This window comes from Muntiacus reevesi, chromosome 14 (genome assembly GCF_963930625.1).
Source record: "Muntiacus reevesi chromosome 14, mMunRee1.1, whole genome shotgun sequence".
In the NCBI taxonomy this organism is placed as follows: Eukaryota; Metazoa; Chordata; class Mammalia; order Artiodactyla; family Cervidae; genus Muntiacus; species Muntiacus reevesi.
The window spans coordinates 66,195,861-66,219,668 of NC_089262.1; the positions used below are offsets into that span (position 1 = coordinate 66,195,861).

Here is a 23,808-nt window from a genome sequence, read left to right on the forward strand (position 1 = left end):
TAATATTTAAGTATATTCTATTTAAGATCAGGGACTCTAACAATGGCACCCGTTGGATTCAATTTCTAGCTCTTCCAACAAATAAACTGTGTGGTTACAGGCAAGTTATATAACCTTTCTATGTTTGTTATTTCATTTGTTATATATGAGTACCTGATGCAGATTAAGTGAGATGAAACACATATGGTGATTTAACTTTCTGCCTGGAACACTGAGGTTTTCTCAATAAATGAGAGCTTTAGTATACACATCATTTTTTAATGAAGTGTTAACTCACCAAGTGAAGGTCAAGAGTCAACTGACCACTTCTGATTGAGACCCCCACCTCCTCAGGTCCTGGACTGCCCTCAGACAAGCTCTCCACGGGACGGGCTTGAGTGTGAGTGGGGCTGGCACTGTCGCCTGCCCCTGTGTGGGCCGCCTGAGTCGCTGGGCTCACAGGTGGCAGAGTAATCAAGCAGGTGGGTCACTTGTCATTTGGGAAGCGAAGTCAGAGCTTTGAATCCTGGCTCTCTGATGACTCAGGTGCTTTTTGAGGGACGTTTTCCACTCTTTTTTTCCCCTTTTTGAATAAATTGCTCTGAAATTCTGGAGCTAGCCTCATCTCAACTGCATTTACCTATATTTAATCACTCAATAGACTTCTCTGCAAAAACTGGGGTAATTAGACCCAAAATATATCCCCAAGAGGCTTATTTTAACTACCTAAAATAAAGCTAGATCCTAATTTTGACAAAATTGCCAGATCATCCCTTCCAAGAACTTCTGGTGGTGCTCAGGATTCCCGATTCTCTCTGTGGGACTGTCCACCCTCAGCCGTGGGAGGCCAGAGGCTGGGCACAGCCTTTTCTAGAGCAGTCGGCAGCAGGACTCATCAGCCAGAGAGGGGCTCCCTGATGCCGCCTCACCTGTGTAGGTGAGCCTGGACATTTCCCCACACCTCGAGACCTGGGAGACAACACAAGGTACGCATGGTCTGATGTCAGTGGTCCCTGGGTTCACATCCCATCCTGCTACTAGCCATGTGACTTTTAACTATGATGCGTCCATCTTTGGAAGCTCAGTCAGTCTATTCTCCTGACCAATGGGAGAGGATGACACTTACCTATGAGCCTCAAAAATGAACTCCATCACACAATAGGGATTTTCAGCCAAACTTTCTTTATATTTTAGCAATCTTTGAAGATTACAATCAGTGCAATAATAAACCACCTTGCTGCAGTTTAATCGGTAGCAAGTTCTCTTTCTAATGAGATCATAAAATCATGGTGCATCTTACACTGGATAAAATATCACTGTAGCACATAGAAACCATTCCCTGGTAAAAATGCACATTCTTGGATTACTGGCTTTTTCCATTGCATGTCTGCTCTTATACTACAACCTTCTTAAAGAGCTAAGAATATGTGAAAGGGAATATTGGTTATAAAGGAGCTTTTGGATTGGGTCAGAAAACACCAGTTACTTCAGTCAATACATATATTTGCAAGAATCTTGTATACATTGTTGTTCTCTAATCTTATGCTTATAACAGACATCACTAATCAATTCAGCACTTCTTCCCACTGAGCCAAGATGTAGCCTGAGAATTTTTTTCAACACAGTACAACAGGCAGCCATTGCCAACCCACCAGAGCTGGCACATAAAGTGAAATCTATTTTCTGTCCCTGACTCAGGGCCTCAGAAGGCAGGGAAAGAGAGAAAGAGGATGGGCATTGGCCAAATTAGGAAACTTAGATATATGACAAAGATCTCAAAAAATAATACAGTTCATTGTGCAAGGTCTAGACTGTGGAAACTTTCTCCAACTCTCCCTTATCCAAAAGGTCCTTTCTACCAAACCATGCTGCCTTTCTCAGCATCAAAGTCAAAATCTTTGGTCATTTAAGTAAATAAACATTTATCTGACAGATTAGACTCTGGCATAGAGGAGGAAGAGAGAGAAGCAGCCATATAAAAATTTGTTTTTCCTTTTGAAAAAATTTCCTTTTGCTCATTTGTTACCATCAACATTTCATTGTTCAGGCAGATGGTCTACAGAGAAAAATCAGGAGTGACTATTTCCAGCAAACGATAATTACAGTGTGCTGCACAAAAGAATCAATCCATCCTAGCTAGGGTTTCTGTAATTTTAATAGCTAACACCTTTTATTGCAACATTTCTACTCCTACAAATAAGAAAAAAAGTCATTATTTAATCCCACCTAGTGACACAAGAGCAACTCAGCCTACCCCCAGTCGGGCCTCTTGGGATTTCAGAACTAGATGCTTCTGGTTTCTGTCATAAATATTGATTGTTTAATATTCCCAAGTAATGGAAACTAGCCAATAAAAAATCATATCTGGAAAATTTAAAGTGATGGTTGGAATGACAATCTTGTCTCCTTGTCAAATTTCAATTTGAATTTAAATTGGGCCTTCAGTGCTAAAACAGAGACCCCTGACCTCTGATTAATTACTTTCCAAAATAAGTTTCTTTAATTTGGATGACAGTGTTCTAAGAATTGCTGGAAAGGCCCATTTTTATGAAAATGAAGCTAAATCTTAGGAAAAACCTGTTTATTTCTTTCTTCCAGTTCAGGCCTCTGAAGAAGAATATGGCAATCCACTCCAGAATTCTTGCCTGGGAAATCCCATGGACAGAAGAGCCTGGTGGGCTACGGTCCATGGGGCTGCAAAAGAGTCAGACAGGACTTAGCATCTAAACAACAACAACAAGCTTAGGCACACCCCTGTTCTAGTGAGGTCTGCCGGCTACACACCTCCAGTGCCCCCTGCTCAGCACTCTCGTCACTGTAACTAGAGCAGCAAGCCCAAGGGCCATTGAGACTAATGACACAACTTGCAACGCAGAACTTCTGCAAGGCTCCGAGCACCAGGCCGGAGTGAAGTGAAGTGAGAGTCTCTCAGTCATGTCCGCCTCTTCGCATGGACCCTCTGTCCATGGAATTCTCCAGCCCAGAATACTGGAATGGGTAGCCTTTCCCTTCTCCAGGGGATCTTCCCAACCCAGGGATCGAACCCGGACTGCAGGCGGATTCTTTACCAGGGAAGCCCAGCATCAGGCCTGGGCAGGCCAGGGGAAGTCTGAACAGGCAATTCTTTACACTCTACCCACACTTCCTGAAATGTGGGTTCCTGGTATTCAGAAAAAGTGTTCCCTGAAAAAGGAAAGGCAATCTAAATTGAGAGAAAAGCACATACAAAAATATAAAGGTATGGTATAGTACCACACTTTCAAGGAGTATTTCATTCATTCCTTTGCTCAACAAACATTTACTGAGCACCCATAGTAAACCAGCTACCCTGCTAGGTGAGGATAAAAAGGATAGGTTAAATGTGGTCCCTGTCCTCAAGGCAGTCCATGGAATGTAGGGGTCATGAACACAGAAGTCAGAAAACCCCCTTGTAAATGACTAAGTGTGGCAAGCCTGATGACTGAGTGAGTCACTAGGGGCGCTGAGAGCCAAGTGGGGAGCAGGGTGGGGAGGGACTGAGGTCAGAGGTGCTGAAAATGCAGGACTTAGCGAGTGGTTAGAAGCGGCAGTGCAGAGAGGGAGGGGTCAAGGGCAGTGCCTCCGTTCTAGGAGGTCAGTTCCATAAGCTGAGATGGTGAATGCTGGGGGTGTGCACGAGACTCCAGGGAGTTTGTGATGAGTTGGGTTTGGGATACAGTGAGTGTGAGGTACTTGAGAGGTATCCCATTGGAGGGCATGGTTTTCCTGCAGGCCCAGACTCATTTCTGAGCCTTTGTGCTGAGTATATAAGAGGCTCTCAGAAAATACTGAGTGAATAAACAAACGAACACTATGTAGAAGAAACACATGTCCAAGTGCTTCTCATGTATTACTACATTTAATTGTCACAGCAACTCTAGGAAAAAGATCTGTTATTACCCCCATTTGACAGATAGGCCCAAGTCTCAAGTCTTATGGTATAAGAGAAGAACTACAGATGTCAACTTCACAGATGAACATGACTTCAAAACAAAACCAAACAGGCCGAGCAAAGGAAGAGATGCTCAGGACCAACAGTCACTAGATAAATACAGATGAAAACCACAATGAGATGCCACTAGAATTGTTATAACTCAAAGGATTGACAATATCAAGTGTTGGTGAGGATGTAGGTAAACACAGAACACCCATACATTGCTGATGGGAAAATAAAATGGCAAAAACATTAGGGAAAAGAACTTGGCAGTTTTTTATAAAGTTAAACATATACTTCCCATAGGCCCCAGCAATTCTACTCCTATGTTTCTACCCAAGAGAAATTGGAGTTTGTTCACACAAAATTTACACATAAATGTTCACAGCAACATTATTCACAATAGCCAAAAATCATAAACAATTCAATATCTGTCAACTGAAAATGAATAAACAAAATGCAATATATTCATAGTGTAATACTTTTCAGCAATTAAAAGGAATTCATACCGAAATACCCTAAAATATGGATGAACCTCAAAAAAACTATTCACAAAAAGAAGCCAGATACAAAAGGCCTCTGATTGTATGATTTCAGCTATATGAAATTTCCAGAAAAGGCAAATCTATAGAGACAGAAAATAGATTAGTGATTGCTGACCTAGCTAGGGTAGGGGTAAAGTGGTAGCGGTGGGCTGCAGAGTCACTGCAAACAGAACTTTTGGGGGTGAAAAAAGTATTTTAAACTAAATTATGGTTATAGATGCACAACAGTATGCATTATAAAAACTCATCAAACTGAATACTTATAATGGTTAAATTTAATGGTATATAAATTATATCTTAATGAAGTTGTTAAAAAAAAAAAAGATGAGAGAATTGTGTGATTTAGAAGAATGGGGAGATCTCAACCAGGTTGATGAGCTTTGGGCAGCTTTTCAGGGGAGTCAGTTTGTGCTGGACCTAGAAGACTAGGTAGAATTTCAACAGATTAAGATGGCACACAAAGAAACTCCAAAGAAAGCAGCATGAAAGTGAGCAAGCGTTAGGCATGTTTGGGTAACATCAGTTCAGTTCAGTTCAGCTGCTCAGCTGTGTCTGACTCTTTGTGACCCCAAGGACTGCAGCGCACCAGGATGCAGTTGGGGCAATATACTAATATCCATTTTGGCTAGATACTGTGGATGGATAAAAGTAGATGAAAAGGCTGAAAATTTTGGTTATGGCCAGATCACAGAAGCTGAGACTGGTCAGACTAGTGCATTTATACCTTAATTTGGTAGACAGTAGGGAGCCACTGAACATTCTAGGGCAGGGGAGTGTCCTGGCAAACTAACAGACCAGCAGGGAGTAGCGTGCATTGGAAGGGCAAGCAACCAGGACACAGCACCAAATGAAAGTCTCAGCATGAAACGGGGCCAGACTCGGCCCGCCTGACTATGCTGTTAATGTGCAGGGACAGAGACACACTGCACCAAATGGGAAGCAAAATAATAACAGACATCAATTATTTGGTGCTTTCTACGATCCGGGCACTGTTTTAGAGACTCGCTGCTCTCAAAAAGAGACTGAGAGTTAAGAGCCTGCTATATACGGAATGAGCCAAAGGGATTGTTGATCGTCTTTAGGTCTGGCTCCAAAGAGAAGGAATAAAGATTAGGGAGGTCATAAAAAGCTTATGTAAGGTGCATTATGGGAACCACAGATGTGGAAACTTGTAACTGAATAAAAACTAATGGTGATGCTTTAAAGGTGGAAGGATGGACAGACGGCAGAGAATGATTCACATGGCTCTCTGCGTCAGAAGGCAGGAGCGCCTGGGCCCTGCTGGCGCCCTCCGTGGATGTCACACTCCTTTAACTGTACATACTGCGCAGTGAGGGCCCGAGCACCCACATGAGCAGACAGGACTGGGTGGGGAGGAAGAAGACTGTGACACTCAGCCGCCTCTAAGCGGGGATCAAATCCCTGCCCAGCACCCCCAGCACCACATGCTCTGTACCCACGAAGCAAGGCGGTAGTTATCGACAGTCAACAACCCCCAACCTGGCTCACACCGTTCTATTTTAAAGTAGGGATCTCAAACTGGCTTTCTGAAAGCTGAATCCAGATGTTCGGGGATCATAAAATGTTTATAAATATTTTTAAGCAGCTGCCAACAGTTAAACATCAGGAAATTTCACATACAGTATGGGAATTTTCAGCTTCCCTCGAGAAGTTGGGAGTTCTGACAGCTGTATAGCTAATCCCACATTGCCGGGAGCCGGCACACGAGATCCCACCCATGACAAGGTCATGAGGAGAAGACCTGACAAGCAAGGCAGATCAGGACCTCAGGGATTTTGAAAAGCTGCCCCAGAGCTCACCTGAAAGATGATCTCTGTCTTTCTGATGCTTGCTATATTAGGCTACTCCCTAATTTCTGTGACACGGGTAGAAGGCCTTCCCCGGTCTCTTTCCAAACAGAATCAACTTAGAACTTTAATCAATATGTCCCCTGGACAGTGGTATCCTATAAGATTATCCAGGATGAAAGGAGTGTTTCAATTTAGACCCCTTTGCTGGCATTATAGCCTGCTTGGCAAAAGCGTACTAATGCACATGACTGCTCACAACACCTTAATCATGAACAGCATAAAGAACCTGATCACACAAAAGGCCCTAATAGGCACAGAGCCCTTCCAGGGGTGAGGAAGCCCTATTAGAGAACACAAAAATATTATTCCAGAAGTGGTTAAAGATTTAGAAAAATAAGAGTTTAGAATTGTTAATTTTAACCAGGAATGCTAAACAGGGGCTGCCTCATCAGAGCTGCAGAGTCTTTGTGTGGTAAACCTTTTAGATAAATTTAACTGATAACTTCTGCAAAAGGACTGACCTTTGTGTTCATTAAAGAATAGATTATGGAAAACAGCTTTGCATTCACCTAGGTAATAAAATGTCAATAGGCCCCAAGGCCAGAAGATAATGTACAAGACTCTCACAAAGAAGTATGCAGGAAACACCCTGGTTTCGTGAAGGATAAGCTAATGTAATATTAAACTATCTTCCCCTTAAAAATGTACTAACTTAGAAAATAAAAGCTACGGTAAAAAATAAAGATTTGCCAGACTCTGCTGCACACCCCCAGTCTGGTCTCTCTCTCTGTCTCTCTCTCTCACCGAAGCCGTTCATCCTGAGGGTACCCCTGGATCCTGCTGAGGCTGGACCCCAGCACCACATAGTTTCAGTGAATCAAAGCTGAGTAGTACTTGCCTCCATTTAACTTTAGAGTTCCTGCCTGGTACATTTCATTTTTTCCTTCACTCATTCATTCACTCAACAAGTATTTATCAAGTACCTATTATATTCCAGGCACTGCTGTAGGGTCTGAAGATACAAATGAACAAAACAGACAAAGATCTTTTCATTCTTCAGCTCATATTATTACAAGGAGAGCCAGCCAATAAGCAAAGACATTAAAGAATACACACACACACACACACACACACACACACACACATACAGATATATATCACTTATATAGTGATAAGTACTAAAAGAGTCCCTTGGACTGCAAGGAGATTAAAGCAGTCAATCCTAAAGGAAATCAGTCCTGAATATTCACTGGAAGGACTGATGCTGAAGCTGAAACTCCAATACTTTGGCCACCTGATGCGAAGAATGAACTCACTGGAAAAGACCCTGATGCTGGGAAAGATTGAAGGCAAGAGGAGAAGGGGACGACAGAGGATGAGATGGTTGGATGGCATCACCAACTCGATGGACATGAGTTTGAGTAAGCTCTGGGGGTTGGTGATGGACAGGGAGGCCTGGCCTGCTGTAGTCCATGGGGTCGTAAAGACTGAGCGACCCCAAGACTCAGTCATGGGGACATGACTGAGCGGCTGAACTGAACCGAACTAAGAAACATGAAGGAGTAAGGTGTAGAGATAGAAAGCAGATGGACAAGTGCTGGATACTGTGGACAGAGCAGTCAGGGCAGGAAAGTCTCTCTGATAAGGTGGCACCTAAGCCAAGATTTGATTAACATCAGGGTATAAGCAAGAAAGAGATAGGCCAAGCAGAGGGACTAGTAAGTGGAATAATGTTTTATGTGTGGGAGAAACACATAAAGGAACCATCAAGGGGGAGAGGGCATTTCAAGCTCTAGCAGTGGTTTGGGTTTTATTCTGCGTGAAATGGAAGACCACCGTGAGACTGAGCAAAGGAGGGACAGTTGGCCATGCCTTACCTACACAATCTTCGCTCTGGCGACAGAACTTTCCACCCTTTGTAGAGGAGGACGCTGAGACCGAGAGAGGCCCCACTCACCTGCTGCGTTCACCTTGGCAGACACGTCCTAAGTCTGCTTTTATCTGAGCAGCTCGAGTTAACGCCCACGTTCTCCCAGCCCACACAGCAGACGTCTGACCTCCATAACCGAAACAAAGCAGCAACTGTTGCTGGGCGTCCCACATGACCGATGTTCCAGAAAAGTCATTCCCTGACCCCAAACAGTTTGGAATGTTTGACAAGAGGAAAAGATCTACTCACAATCAGAACATGATCCCGCCCCATCGTGATGACTGTCCGGTTCACCGTGCGAAGCAGCTGGACCATGATTTCTTGGATGTGGTGGTAGGTGAAGGCCTGTAACACAGAGACATCTGAGTGACAACCAGGGCACTGTGTGAACGCCGCACACCTCTCCCAGAGGACACCCGGCAGTGGTGAAACGGTGATCGCCAGGTCCACCGCCACCAGCTCCGTCGGCCACAGCACCAGCATGGCCACCAAACTCCCCTGCCATCACCACCTGCTCGGGGCAGCAGGAGCCTCACTGACCACCCTAAACAACAGTCAGCGATCAAGAACTTAAACTCTGGAATCAAAACTGATGGTGCAGAGTACTAACCCCGTCGAGAATTATTATATTGGGTTAGTTACCTAACTTCTCTGAACCTTGGGTTCTTCACCCGTGTAACAGGATCTAACCCGGAATAAGAGGGAATCTAATGCAGGAAACTGGTTATACAGGTGATGAAAAAGCTGAGACACCAAAGAAGGTAACAGGGGTTAGCAATAGGAGGCAGCCACTGTTACCTCTAGGCTGGAGAGACAAATAAAAGAAGGCAGTGTTTCTGTAGCTGGGGCTGGGGTAGGTAATGAAAACCATAACTGTGGGAGAGCTTGTGCAGTTTAAAGTGCTTTATCCACTTTGGATGAAAGAAGTTGACAATCAGCCAGGTTGTAGCATTCACAGGGTTCTGCCACTTTAAATACAAGTCCCCGAACCTTAGGTAGGACTTGCTGGTGGTTTTTGAGCACATGGTGTGGTAGGGAAGTGTTTTATGTATGTTTGCCTATGTCCTCAGATCCCTCTATCAGCACAGACTTAAGGCACGGAGTTTCATTCATGTATACTTGGGAGAGCAGTCGTGGCCAAGTGGAAAGGCTGTGGATTGTAAACTCAGTAGCTCTGGACCTGAGTTCCAACTTTGCCCTCACCTGTTGTGTGACCTCACTTATCATCTTAACCTTTCTGAGCTTCAGGTTCCTTATTTATAAACCGTGAAAGGTTTTCTAACCAGTCTTTCAAGGTTGATGTGAACATAAAAGTGAAAAATGCCAATTCTGGAAAAATTCACTCGCCTAATTCCACTGCAGGAAAAACTGTAGGTCTGAGATAAATCCTGGACATCAGGGATTTCTGAATGGCCTGTGGGTTAGTCTGATGGCTGAGAACCATGACACACACAGTGAAGTGCTAGAAATGAAGGCCTGGATTTGGGAACATCCTGTGACTCCAGGCCCTAACAGTAGCCTGACATAGAGAAAGTGATAAAGAAATGGTGGCTGAAAAAGCAGATGACCACTCACTCATTCATAAAGCACCTTATATATCGTTGCTGCATCCAGCGTAACTGTGGTTTATCTCTTAATGTAACAAATGAATGGAAGAAAGGTTCACAGTTGTGAAAGAGAGAATGAGAAAACAAGAAGTACTTACTAAAAAATGCCCTTCCCTCCCCGAGTGCCTTCAGTGACTCTTGGCACTCAAAGATGAATAACCCAGAGTTTGCTTTCTCTCTCTGCCCTACACTCACTTCTACACGCTGGCTAATCCCCGATTCCCCAGCCCCGTGGAGCTAACTTCAAGAACCTCTGCCAACAGAGCTGCCATCAGAGCATGTATTTTACAGAAACAACTCTCAGACTCCATTAAGTTCAGCCAGACCTCAGTCTCTGGCTAGGCTTGAGCTCCCCCATTATATCCTGCCTTTCCCCACATCTGACATTTTCCTCCTGATGCTCAGGAGTGGGCAAGAGAACATCTCCCTTTACTTCTTGGCTACAGGTGAACGTTTCTCCTGATTTCCTTCCCCTTTGTTTCTTCAAGCCTTTTTACTGGTTTACAACCTCCTATTTCTTGCACCATGTGAGCATGATGCTCATAGCTTACTAAATCCTGGCACACTGCTAAACACTTTAGTTCCTCTCACAACAAGATGGATGATATTATGATCTCCATTGTTCAGATAAGGAAACTGAAGCCAGAGAGGTCAAGTAATCTGTCCAGAGATACCCAGCTAAAAGTCAAGGAAAAAGGATTCAAACCCAGAAGTTTGGCTGCAGAACCTTCCCCTCATCCAATCTCACCCAGACTGGCTGGAACATGGACACAGATCTCTGGTTGTTACTTTGGAAACCTGGCTAGCCTCTTCCATACCTCAAATGGACAGACTCTGCCTTCAGTTGAGCCAGTTTCCAACTGCCCTCGGTGACCTCTAATCTTTTCTTTCCCTTTAAAGAAATCTTCAGTGCTTTTTTTTTCTTTACCCCCTTATCTTCTCTGCATTCCTTTGCCATTTCATCAACTTAAGCCCATTGCAAATTTATACGATAGTTTCCATTTGATGTTATTTTTTTCTAGGATTACATCTCTTCCTTTACCAATACAGATAATAAAACCCTTTTCTCTTGCCCTCCTGCCCCCTGCTTCTTTTAAATAGCCATTTTTCTTAATCCAAAGAGCATCAATTAGACTGCTCAGGAAGTTTGGTATTTAAAAGTGGAACACTGTCAAATAGGGGAAGTTGTGTAGCAGAGTGTTTTGGGATCAGACAGATTTGGGTTTGAATCTCAGTTCTGCTTATTTGAGCCAGGAGACCTGGGGTGAATTACTTTTCCTGTTTGCATTTCAGTTTTTTTAGTTATAAAATGACAAACAATAAAAACCTCAACGTACTGTTTTGAAATATAACGTCCTGCAGGAAAAGTACTAAGGGTCAACACGCAGTAAACCTTCAAGAGTGGTGGCTGCAACTCCTGTTCTAGGTCTACAGTAGCATGCTGGCTCAGCTTACAGATTCCCATCACGTAGCAGAAAGTGCAGTACAAGGCAATGCACAATCTAAACTCTGAATGATATCGAAATGTCACCCAAAGAATGTATAGCTTATATGCAAATGGAAAACTTTCAAGATGATAAACCTGCGCTAAGCAGTAAAAATGCAGCCACAAATCACCCGCCGTTAATTGCTCTGCTGCCAGGCAAGGGGAGGGAACCTCTAGGAATGTGTCTTACAGGCTCGAACTAAATGGTGGCTTGTAATTGAAATGACAAAGTCAGTCTTCCTATTATGGCCCTGGCAAAGAAATTAATCCTTCCAACCTAAACACACTGCAAATTGTAGTGACCTTTTTTTTTTTTTTTTTAATAATCATAAGCTGTGAGATCTGGAAGGAACTTGGAGTCCTTTCTTTAAATGAAATGCTTAAACCTACTATATCACATAATGAAAGGAGAGCTCACATGGGGGTGGAGGAGCAGCCCTGTCTTCCTGGCTCATCCTAGTCCTGATTTCAGCCCAAGGACTCTGCGGAAAGAGATTCAAAACTACTGCTTTCCCACAGTGCTTCCAGCATTGTGATAGGGCATAGCATACATGAGACAATTTCAAGTAGTGATACACAGACACAGCATTTCCTAACTTTGAATACAACTGTGTGAAAGGTATCCCCTTCTTTCAAATTTTTGAAATTTTTCAAATATTAGAAAGGGTTATGTTAACCCTTTTGATAACACCAAGTAGAAAAACCTCTCTTTAGTGCTAATATGTCTTTAACACCCCTCTAGTTCATGTAAGATTCCTTTTTAACAAAGAGGGTAAGTTTTATTTAACAAAAAACTTTTTTAACAAAGAGCAGACAGCTCACAGCAGCATCTGATGAGAACTTAGTAATATTCTTTTTATTTTTAGTGTTTACTTTTAAAGTTAAAGCTTATTTATGGCAAGTGTCTAGGGAAAATATCCGAAACTTGGAAATAAAGCAAAATGAGGATGCATGTTTTTTAAATACAACATTTCTGACATTTTTTCCCATATTGGAAAAGAGGGGAGCAGTCCTCTTAACACTCTCAGGAAATGTAGTTTTGTTTGATTACCATCCACATCATGGCATCCGGTCCCATCACTTCACAGCAAATAGATGGGGAAACAGTGGGAACAGTGACAGACTTTATTTTGGGGGGCTCCAAAAGCACTGCAGATGGTGACTGCCGCCATGAAATTAAAAGATGTTTGCTCCTTGGAAGAAAAGCTATGACCAACCTATACAGTATATTAAAAAGCAGACATTATTTTGCCAACAAAGGTCCGTCTAGTCAAAGCTTTGGTTTTTCCAGTGGTCATGTATGGATATGAGAGTTGGACTATAAAGAAAACTGAGCGCTGAAGAATTGATGCTTTTGAACTGTGGCGTTGGAGAAGACTCTTGAGAGTCCAGTCCATCCTAAAGGAGATCAGTCCTTAATAGTCTTTGGAAGGACTAATGCTGAAGTTGAAACTCCAGTACTTTGGCCACCTGATGCAAAGAACTGACTCATTGGAAAAGACCCTGATGCTGGGAAAGATTGAAGGCAGGAAGAGAAGGGAATGACAGAGGATGAGATGGCTGGATGGCATCACCGACTCAATGGGCATGAGTTTTAGTAAACTCCAGGAGTTGGTGATGGACAGGGAGGCCTGGCGTGCTGCAGTCTACGGGGTCACAAAGAGTCAGACATTACTGAGGGACTGAACTGAACCAAACTGAGCACAGCCCATTGCCTGAACTGAACTTAACTGACCTAACTGAGCTTAACTGAACCATCCACAACTGATTAGAAACCAGAAGTATTTACAGCTCTATGAAAATGAAGGTTAACTTGTAGAAAAATAACCAAATGTGAGTTTTGTTTTTTGCTTTTTGCTAATTTGCTAAAGGTTCTACTGATTTGTAGAATTTTGTCTTCTATGTAAGGATAATTTTCTACAAGCATGTGTTCTCCCACAAAAAAAAAATCAATAATCCTAAATACTTTTAAATCAGCTCTTTCATTGTTCAGCTTGTACCCTAGTTTATCAAATGAAACTCTGACACTTGCTATCTAATTGCATAAGATGATATTAACAGATATTTATTTATTTATCTGTTATAAATATATTTATAAATTTTATTTATAATTTTATAAATCATATATAATTTTATTTATAAATTATATTTATAAATTTTATACATTTATAAAGTTTATTTATAAATTATATATATAAATTTTATTAATAAAAATTTATTTATAAATTATATATATATAAAATTTTATTTATAAATTTATAAATAACAGATATTTATTAAGACACGCTGCACCATGTCTTAATCAGGGGCTTCCCTGAAGGCTCAGCAAGTAAAGAATCTGCCTGCAGTGCAGGAGACACAGGAGCCATGGGTTCAATCCCTGGGACGATCCCCTGGAGGAGGAAAATGGCAAACCCACTCCAGTATTCTTGCCTGGGGAATTCCATGGACAGAAGATCCTGGTGGGCTACAGTCCACGGGGTTGCACAGAGTCAGACATGACTGTGTGACTGATGCAGGCGCCACACGTGTGATCTTCAGTCTGTGTTGCAGCGTGCAGGATCTTTAGTTGTGGCATGTGAACTCTGAGTTGCAGGACAGAGGATCTAGCACCCTGACCAGGGACGGAACCAGGGTCCCTGCATTAGGAGCCTTAGCCACTGGAATACCAGTGGAAGTCCCCGTAGTTGATATTTTTAACTGTTTGAGGACTCTGATGCTGACTACTTAATGACAGTGATATAAATTTCTTTATTTTTATCAAAGTTACAAATGTATGTAGTTTAAAAACATTCTCCAAGGTTCATTAAAAAAACAAAACAAGAAAACAGCAGTGCCTGATGTTCTCCTCACCAGGGGAACTTCTTTACCTCTCTTAGCTGCTGAAGTTGTTATTTTGGTATGTATGACTGTGTCGCCAGAACATGTGTGCATTACCCCTATTTTAAACAAACGTTTTCTTCCTTCTGGTGCTATCTGCAAGTTCTCCACCATGTGAGACAAGGGTCACACTCTCATGCTGTCTCTCCTCATTAGGCCCTGCGTCCCTCCCATTCCTCCTTCCCATCCAGCCATAGTGTGTGTAGTTTTGCTTTGATCCATCCTCAGCACGGGCTCCCCTGCTCGCTCAGACAGTGAAGAATCCACCTGCAATGCAGGGGACCCAGGTTTGATCCCGGGGTTGGGAAGATCCCCCGGAAAAGGGAATGGCCACCCACTCCAGGATTCTTCCCTGAAGAATCTCATGGACAGAGGAGCCTGGTGGGCTACAGTCCATGGGGTTGCAAACAGCTGGACACGGCTGTCTAACACTTTGACATTCATATTTAGCAGTTTAAAATGTTTGGTAAACTGTAACCAATTTCCATTCTAGTGTCACCCGGGAAGCCCAGAGTTCTTCCTTAGTTCTCTTTAACCAGGGGTGATATGATCACATTTTAGTGTGGGTAACTCAAAGGCTGGCCGCCAACACAGGGCATGGGAGTAGGACTGGTGGTCTGGAAGCTTCACTGCAGGGTGATCTGACTGGGGAGCTAGTATGAGAAGCTCAGGTATCAGTACACACAGTTCTTTCTTCTGGGCTGGTCTGGGCTGGTCAGATTACACAGACAGGACTTTTCTGATCTCTTGTCTAAAGGGTCAAGGCCTGGCTGCCAGCACTGCAGAAGCTGAGTGGGGCAAAGTGCTGGGCCTGTCAGGTTCCAGGATGCATACTTCATTTTTTTTTTGTTTGTTTGTTTTTCAGGATGCATACTTTGACTGAAACCTTGTTTTGAGTGAGACATCACTCCTTTCGATTTTGCCTGGTGTCTCCTAGTCCAGATACCTGCTGTTTTATCCTCTTTACAGAATGAACATTCAGTGACCCAGCTGCTCAGAGTCAGGCTGCTTCTTACACAGACTTGCAACAGATCCTCCTTGTTTGAACTTCTCTCCTTCATCCTACCTCCAGGGACACTTGGTACCACCATTTCCTCAAACTGTGGGGGCAATCTTTGCTTTAGACTGGGTGAGTTTTCAGTTTTCTGCACTGCTGGCTTATGAATCATGTCATTTATTACTTTTTCACATGATATCTATCTTCCTTTTATAAAACTCCCTTTAATATTTTTTCAGTAGGCTTTTAACAGGGAGCAAAATATATAACTATGTTTCATCTACCATCTTTTCAAAGATGTCTACCCTAAAATTTCATGTTTAAATATTTATAAGTGAGTGGATTTAATTAGAAGAATTACAAGTACATGGGTCAATGTTTAAATAACAAAAAAATGAGATTATATAATACAGATGTCTCATGTTTCGAAAAGAATTTTAAAGTAGCTCCTAATTTTACAGAAAAAAAAACTTCAACTTTCTTGGGAGGGTAGGCGGGTGAGTACTACAAAGTCACGTAACCAGTGACAAGTCATGTCATCAGAGCTAGAATGAAAAATCAGTTCTACCAAGCAAAGTCCAACTGACTGCTCCCTCTGCTCCAGCATGCAAACAGCCTTGGTCCTTGTGTTCATGCCAAGGACAATCCCAGTTCCTCTTATCGGGTCACAGTTACAGAGTTAAATCCAAAGACCTTCTTCATTTAACAAAAGAGTAATAATGCATATTCTGACCATAACATCCATGGACACTAATGTTTTTCTCTTCTTTGTGTTCCTATACAGAAAGTCTTTTCAACCTCTTTCTGATCTCAAAAGCACCACAAACACTAACCTAGAAAGAAAACATCCTAACTTCCAAGACAGTACCCACTATCACCTAAAGCAGAGTCATCTTCTCTCTTTGCTCTGGCTCCTGGAGGTGATGTGATTTTCTCATGAGTTTAATTCTGGGTTTAATGCTGTTTTCTTTCCTCTTATGTGAATTGGTTTCCATTCTGAAAGACCTGACTTTACCACAGAACAGCTCATTGTGGGAAGCAAGTGAAAGAGTCAGCTAGTGATTGGAAAGACATGGGAGTCAGGATCAGTGAGGTTGGGTGGGGGTCTTTGTTGCACCCCATCATCTCTGCCTCTCCTACCCATGAGTAACCCCCACTTTCTGGCTAGGACTTGGGCAATGCCTTCTTGCGGTCATGAGTGTCTTTGCACTATAGGTTAGTTTTCTCTAGAGGGGAGAGTTTGAGTTGGTGGTAGAGGGAGATGATAAAGGAAAGGAAGATGTGGGTTCTCACTTTCACACTACTGTTACCTGACAATCTCAAGGTCATGCTATAAGCCAGGAGCTGCATGTGTAGACTTGACATACATTTCATTTCCTTATCTTAAAAACCCACTGAAGCTCCAGATGTGAAATACAGGGATCAGAGAGGCTTACACAGGAATAATAATTCCACTTGCTCAGGAATTATCCATTGATTGGTGGCTAAGTCTGAACCCGAGCTCACTTCTGTCTAATTCTATCTCCTTCCACGATACAAAGTATGATGGTGGTGCCGAGGTGGGAAGTGCTTTAAACCCTCCAAAATCTCTCTGGTAATGATTTTTAGGATTCTAAAGATATAGTCTCACCTTGAGAGATTATAGAGCTACCACTAACTATGTTCCTTCCTTGAGCCTCAGTTTCTTCATCTGTGGCATAACAGCACCCACAATACCAGAATTACCTTGCAAACCTAATGGTTCTCTGTAGGTATTTCCAACACATGATTGCTAACATTTTTTGAGCTTTTACTACATATTATGCACATATTTTCTGGGAAAGACTGAAGGCAGAAGGAAAAGATGGCAACAGAGGATAAGATTGTTGGATAATATCACCAGTTCAGTAGACATGAATTTGGGCAAACTCCAGGAAATGGTGAGGGACAGGGAAGCCTGAAGTGCTGCAGCCCATGGGGTCGCAAAGAGTCAGACATGACTGGGTGACTGAACAACAGCATGCATGTATTACCTTAAGGAATTCCGAAAGCCCCTATGAAATGAGGGAAATACTTTCATTATCCAAGATTTACAGATGAGGAAACCGAGGTTCTGGTTGTGGTCACATGCCACATAAATGCTGATCCAAACTCCAACTCAAGTCTGTCTGACTCCAGAGTCCAGGCTTGTAATTGCCACTGCCTCCGTTTTTTAGGATCACAGACACGAATGGATGTGGCAGCATTCTGTAGATGATACATCATTCTGTATATGTGTCCAAAGTAAATAATAACACAGACATTTGTGTGCACAGCTGCTTATGGCATATTGTATCACTTATAATATCCAAATGTAGCAAGTAAGATAAATGTCCCCAAATTGGGATCCTATCATAAATGATGGCTTATCCACACAGTTGAGTAAGGGGAACATTGATACATCTTGATTTGGAAAGATATCCTTAATATATCAGTACAAGCAGACTACAGAGCACCACATATGATATAAATCAATTTGTATTTTGAAAAATATTTTTCTATGGCCAAAAGTTCTGAAAAAATTAATAGGGAATCATTAACAGTGATAATCTTGAACAGGGAGGAGAGGAAGAGATATAAGATTAAAGGGATAATTTACTTGCTAAGATTTGTTGGACATTTTCACAATAATCATGTATAATAATAAAGAAAATAGAACTATTGCCCAATTGGAACAAAATGAGAGTCAGTCCACACACCTAGGGCTTCCCTAGTGGCTCAGACGGTAATAAATCAACCTGCAATGCCTGAGACCTGGGTTCAATCCCTGGGTCAGAAAGATCCTCTGGAGAAAGGAATGGCTACCCACTCCAGTATTCTTACATGGACAGAGGAGCCTGGCAGGCTATGGTCCATGGGGCCGCAAAGAGTTGGACATGATTGAGTGACTAAGCTTGCTACGTGCATGCTACACACCTAAGGAACCATATTCACAGAGGGATGAGTGGACACACACGAGGGACTGCAATGCACAGCTCTGTGCTCAGAGGTGAGGGTGCTCCCCCTCCGGGACAGCACTCACCCTGTGCTCCTGAGGGGGCCACGGAGCCTCGGCGCTCACACGCAGAGGGCTGTTGTCAATGTTACTGAGACAGCGTGGGCAAGAGGCACTGCAAAGTCACACAGGCCAACCCTTCTGTAAAAAGGCGCAACTATGAAATATTTTATTCCATTTATCAAAAGCTTTTAACCTACATTTCATGGCAAGTAAAACAATCTCCTTAAAGCAACAAGAAAAAAAGTGACAAAACCATCGACCTCTCTCTCTCTCTCACACACACACACAAACACCATTGTGCCTAGAGAGAAATGTTGCTTTTATTCAGATTCTGTAAATTGTTTTGTGGGGGCCTTATAAATACTGGAATCTCCAACACCACAGCCTAGAGTGCAAAAAACTGAACCTCGCAAAGTCTAAGAGTCCACCATCTTAATGCTGATGCATGGAGGCTGGGTGGAGCCATTTGTGAAGATGTACCTTGGAGATGCTCTACTTTCATGTTTTGTTCTTCAAAACGGAAGGCATTTACAGGGGTTGTGTAAGGAGTAATGAGTAAAGAACACAGCTGACATCTGCTGAATTCACACTGCGTGCCGGGCAGCGGGCGGTGCTCGGTCTGGTTCAGTCCCGTCGCGCAGTCATATTTGACTCTTCGCAACCCCATGGACTGCAGCACGCCAGGCTTCCCTGTCCATCGCCAACTCCCAGGCTGTGTGCTTTGTATTTATTTTGCTGCATCTTGACCAAAACCCCAGGGATAAGTGTTACCCTATTTTAAGATGTAAAATAAGGTCCATTCTAATCTAATTATTATTGCTGTTCAATATAAGTTGAGCACTTAATATATGCCAGATACTACTACAAGGCCTTTACAGGAACATCTCATCTAATTCACAGAATAATCTTATCAATCTACACACTGGTTCTCCCCATGTTACAGATGACAGAATTCAGAGGCTTATTAAACCTGTCCAGAATCACAGAATAGGAGATGGAGCTGAATTTGAATCTGTGTCCTCTTGGTTGCAAGGCTCCTGTGTTATGTGTATGGCTCTTTATAGCAATTTTGTATCACTTATAACATATACATGTAACAAGGAAGATAAATTAACAAATGGCCAACCAGAAATGGGCTCCTTTAAGGTTTCCACTTTAGAAATGGGGCTTGTGAGCTATTTATAACTTTTTTTAATTAACAGAAATTGTACACTAACTCATTTTCAGTATTATTACATTGTCTTATGGCAATGTCAAAATTCCTTGTTTGAATAAGATAAACTCCATTTAGGAACCATGTTAAGCTCTGTTGGTCAGAGAATTCAGAAGGTGCTTATATATTACCCATTTGTTTAAATAAGTATAAAAATTATTTAATGTTTAATGCATTTTGCTTGTTCATGAGACAATGTATTTTATGTATCCATAAGAATATGATTTAAAAATATGATAAGAAACGGTGAAAAATCCTCCTCCACCCCTCCATTCCTGACTTCTTCTCTCTCCTCCTCCACCGGGAGTCAAACATTTCCCCTCTGTCTCCTCCTGCTTTACGCCACTGCTTCACCAGCCTTCATTCACAATCCTGCAATGCCTTTAGGCAAAGAAGGTGCCTGTACAGACAAGAATGATTCTCCCCCCACAATCCTGCAAATGATTTCTCAAATATACCTCCAACTATTTGTTGACATTTGCGGTTCCATGAATAAAATGTCATTCTTTGACTGAAGGCTAATTCTTTCCTGTTAAAAGGAGGCCCTAAACGAGAGCATTAGAATACTAGACTACAAGCTCCTCTGAGGTGAAAGTCATGGCATACCCAGTCCTACCTGATCGCGCTTCCGTGGTTGAACAAATAGATTGTGAATCCTCTGGGAGGTCCTTGAGGATAAGGGTTAGACTGTCATTATTTTAGGTCCAACACTCAGCACAAAGGCCTGACACACAGTAAGCAATCACATTTTTAACACGGGGGTGTAGAATTCATGTCATTAATTAATTAGAAAAGCTAGTGTGAGATGTCATGTAACTGTTGTAGAGAGTGAGGAGAGATGCTTAGACAAGGGGATGGAATAAGAATGCAGAATCTGGAAGCTTCTGGCCATGGAGTTCCTCAATTGTATGGGGCACACAGCTTGGCCCCGCACAAATGACTAAGGGGTTCTTAGACTAGGGGAGAGAGAAATCAAAGTATACACACAATCTTCTCCCCTCTTCCCAACAGTGAAAATGTCCCTAATCCTCCAGACAAAGAATATAGGTATCAGATGGCTCATTCAGCGATGATTGATCTAGTTTCCTCAGCAGGGTCTCCCAAAATCAAAACTCTACTGTCCAATTTTTTTTAATGGACTCTCTCCCTCCCAAATCAGGCAGGCATAAAACTGAGTTCAGAGACAGGTCTCATGAACCATCCCAGGATCCTGTGTCTCAGCCAGAATTCAGAGCCCGCACTCACTGATAAGACTTAAAGATCAATTAAACCAAAAACTTTCGAAAACTCACTACTAACAGGAGGCTTTAAAATCTTACCCTTGAACCTCTGTGCTTTGCCCAGAAGGGATGGAGAAAATAGGCTAATCTTAAATACAAGAGGATTGGTCAAAAAAGAGCAATAAATCTGAGGAATGAATGTGTATCTTCTGATCTATGTGTGCAGTTATGTAGACATCAATGCTGTCTTTTCGGTTAAGATTGGATATAACTAAAACTCTTCCTGGAAACTCATCTCTAAAGAAGCGATATGGACTCTGTGCTGCTCTCCGTGGTGCTGATACAAGCCTGCCTCCTGAAACAAAGGCATTCTCCCCAGCGGGAGAGGTCGGAGTTCATTCTCTCTCTCCTTCCCTCTCTCTCTTTCTCACCTCACTGACCCCAACAGCGTGTGTGTGTGTGTGTCTGTTCTCATGTTCATAAAGCTTGTGTAATTTTCTTCACTGTTCCTTAATTGTAATGATGATTTTAAATACTTTAAAAGTTCTATCACATATCTAATGTTTACTATCATCCCCAGTCAACTCTTTTCAGAAAGATAGGTTTTTCACTATCTCTCTGTGGCAAACCTACATATCTACAATACATCTGAAAGAGGAAGAACCAGTTCATTTTTCTGATTAATTCCAAAATTTCCAATTTGATATATGGCCTCTGGTAGCTTTCTGGAAAACAGCAAGGTCTTCTATTTCCTGGTCTCCATAATATACTCAGTGCCCTCCGTGTTAATCCATGGCTCTGATCCCTTTCTGACCAGTTGCAGGCAGAGAAGTCTTCTTTCTTCTGAATATTCAGTCCCTTTTTATTCTCAAAGAGTAAGAGAGGAGCATAACTGATTACATAACCAGTTCATCTTGAACTAAATGCATGTGTTTATTCTTCAAGTACACTGAGCTTCTTTCTGATAAGTGTGTAGCGCTTAGAAGTAGTCCTCCGCTTCCAGTGCTTCTAGGTCTGGGGTGATTTTAATCTTCCCACAGTCACAATGTGTTCATGAAATGGAATTCACCTCACCTTAGCCTTAAATTGCAACCAACTCCTTCAAGGAGTTCAGCCTTTTGTGTCTGTTTCTCCCAAGTCCTAACCCAGCCACCCTTGGTCAACTCATCCTTCCCAGAGAGGAGGCAGAATGGTCTGAGAGCAGCCCCTACCTGCGTCTGAGATGCCCTGCTCTCCTTGTCCATCTGCCAATCTCCTACTCAGCAGTCAAAAAACCCAATTCAATCATCACCTTTACAAAGCCTTTTCTGATTCAATCCCTCTAAACTCCCATTTCACCCCAGACAGGATTAGTTGTCTTTCTTTCTCGGTTCCCACAAAACCTTATTCATACTTCTCAAAACTAGGAAACCACATAGTTCAGAATGACCAAAGTGTGGCATCTGCTTGACAAAGAGTAAGCACAAAATTTTGTTGTTGTTTAGTTGCGAAGTCTTGTCTGATTCTTTTGTACCCCTTGAACTGTAGCCCTCCAGGCTCCTATCTCCATGTGATTTCCCAGTTAAAATACTGGGGTTGGTTGCCATTTCCTTCTCTGGGGATCTTCTGAACCCAGGGATCAAACCCACATCTCCTGCACTGCAGGCAGATTCTCTATCATTGAGCTACCAGAGAAGACCAAGCACAAAATACATGAGTAAATATAGAAAATGAATGTATCAGCAGACAGAACGGCTGGACAGATGTATGCAAGGATGAACGGATGAGTAAATGATACTGCCTAAATTTACTCTAGGGCTTCCCTGGTGGCTCAGACGGCAAAGAATCTTCCTGTAATGCAGGAGACCCAGGTTTGACCCCTGGCTCAGGAAGCTCTCCTGGAGAAGGGAATGGCAGCCCACTCCAGCATTCTTTCCTAGAGAATTCCATGGACAGAGGAGCCTGGAGGGTTATAGTCCATGGAGTTGCAAAGAGTCGGACATGACTGAGCAACTAACACACTTAGTGTTGCATCTTGTCTGCAACAAGTTTGATGCAAAATAACAGATGTGTTATCTATTCTCAAAGAGCAAAGATGCTGGTGATTTCTTTCCTTCTTTTTCTTTATGCAGACACCAACTCCTCTCGTTACTTCAATCTTCTAGCCTATAACCAAGAGGATGTGGTGTTGTAACTTGTCTTCTAGAACAGATTTCAAGCAGATAAATATTTAGTCTTCTTGGGACTGTTTGAAAGTTTGGAAGATTATAACTACTCCTCTCCAATCTTCCCTGAATCATGTCATTCCTTGTCCCCGGAAATGAAAACATCCCTTCTGTTCTCTAAAGACTGAATCTACTCACATAAGAAAAACTCTATTTCCACAGAAGTTCCTTTCAGATTCTGCTCATCAGATTTCTAGTGCCTGTCCATAAGATCCTTTGAGGCATAGCTGTCCTTTGTTACCTACTCACAACCACACAGGGACATGTCAAGCCAGAGGGGGACATAAAAAATACCAACTCTGCCTACATTTTTACATTTTTGATCCCTCACAAAAATTTATAGAAAAAAATTATGTCTAATAAAATCAACTATCTTGTTATCCATTCAGCACATTTCTAAATTATGCAGAGTATTTTTTCAAGGTTATTATTTATTGTAGAAATACTAGCAGAAACAAAGTTCCAGCCCAGCAACATATCTCACTTCTTCTACGGTGTCTTCAAGCCCTCATGCCTGAAAAGCCTGTCTGCAGCTTTGCAGACAATCTGTGCTTTTCCAGTTAACTTGGCATAGCATTTTTATTAATATATTTGATGGCCAAGGGAAGTCAGTTTTTACTTACCCCTTGAGGAAGTGTAGGGAAAAGGTTAGATTCAGACAGATTGAATTCTGGCTTTGCTACTAACTTTCTGTGTAGCCTAAATCTATTTATTAAAAGTCCTGTAACCTTTGTTTGCTCATCAGTAACAGGGGCGTGATAACAGCTTACTCACAGGATTACAAAAGAGTTGATTTCTGTACATAAGGTCTTTCACACAGTGTTTGGCTTATAGTAAACATTCATTTATGGGAGACAAATAACAGTAATACTTTTAAAACATGGGTCTATCGTGAAGTAAAAAATAAAGCATATATGAATAATTAAGATAAAACATGAGATTGAATTCAAATAAATTCAACTTTGGGA

General features: G+C 42.2%; 1 protein-coding gene across 1 annotated transcript in view; it reads right to left on the reverse strand.

The window, feature by feature from the left end:
* DOCK2 (dedicator of cytokinesis 2) overlaps nt 1-23,808 on the reverse strand; it is a 459,258-nt gene that overhangs the window by 246,279 nt on the left and 189,171 nt on the right. The window contains exon 27 of the mRNA XM_065905443.1: nt 8,467-8,562. Coding sequence (XP_065761515.1) covers nt 8,467-8,562 — 96 coding nt within the window. The remainder of the gene's footprint in view (nt 1-8,466; nt 8,563-23,808) is intronic.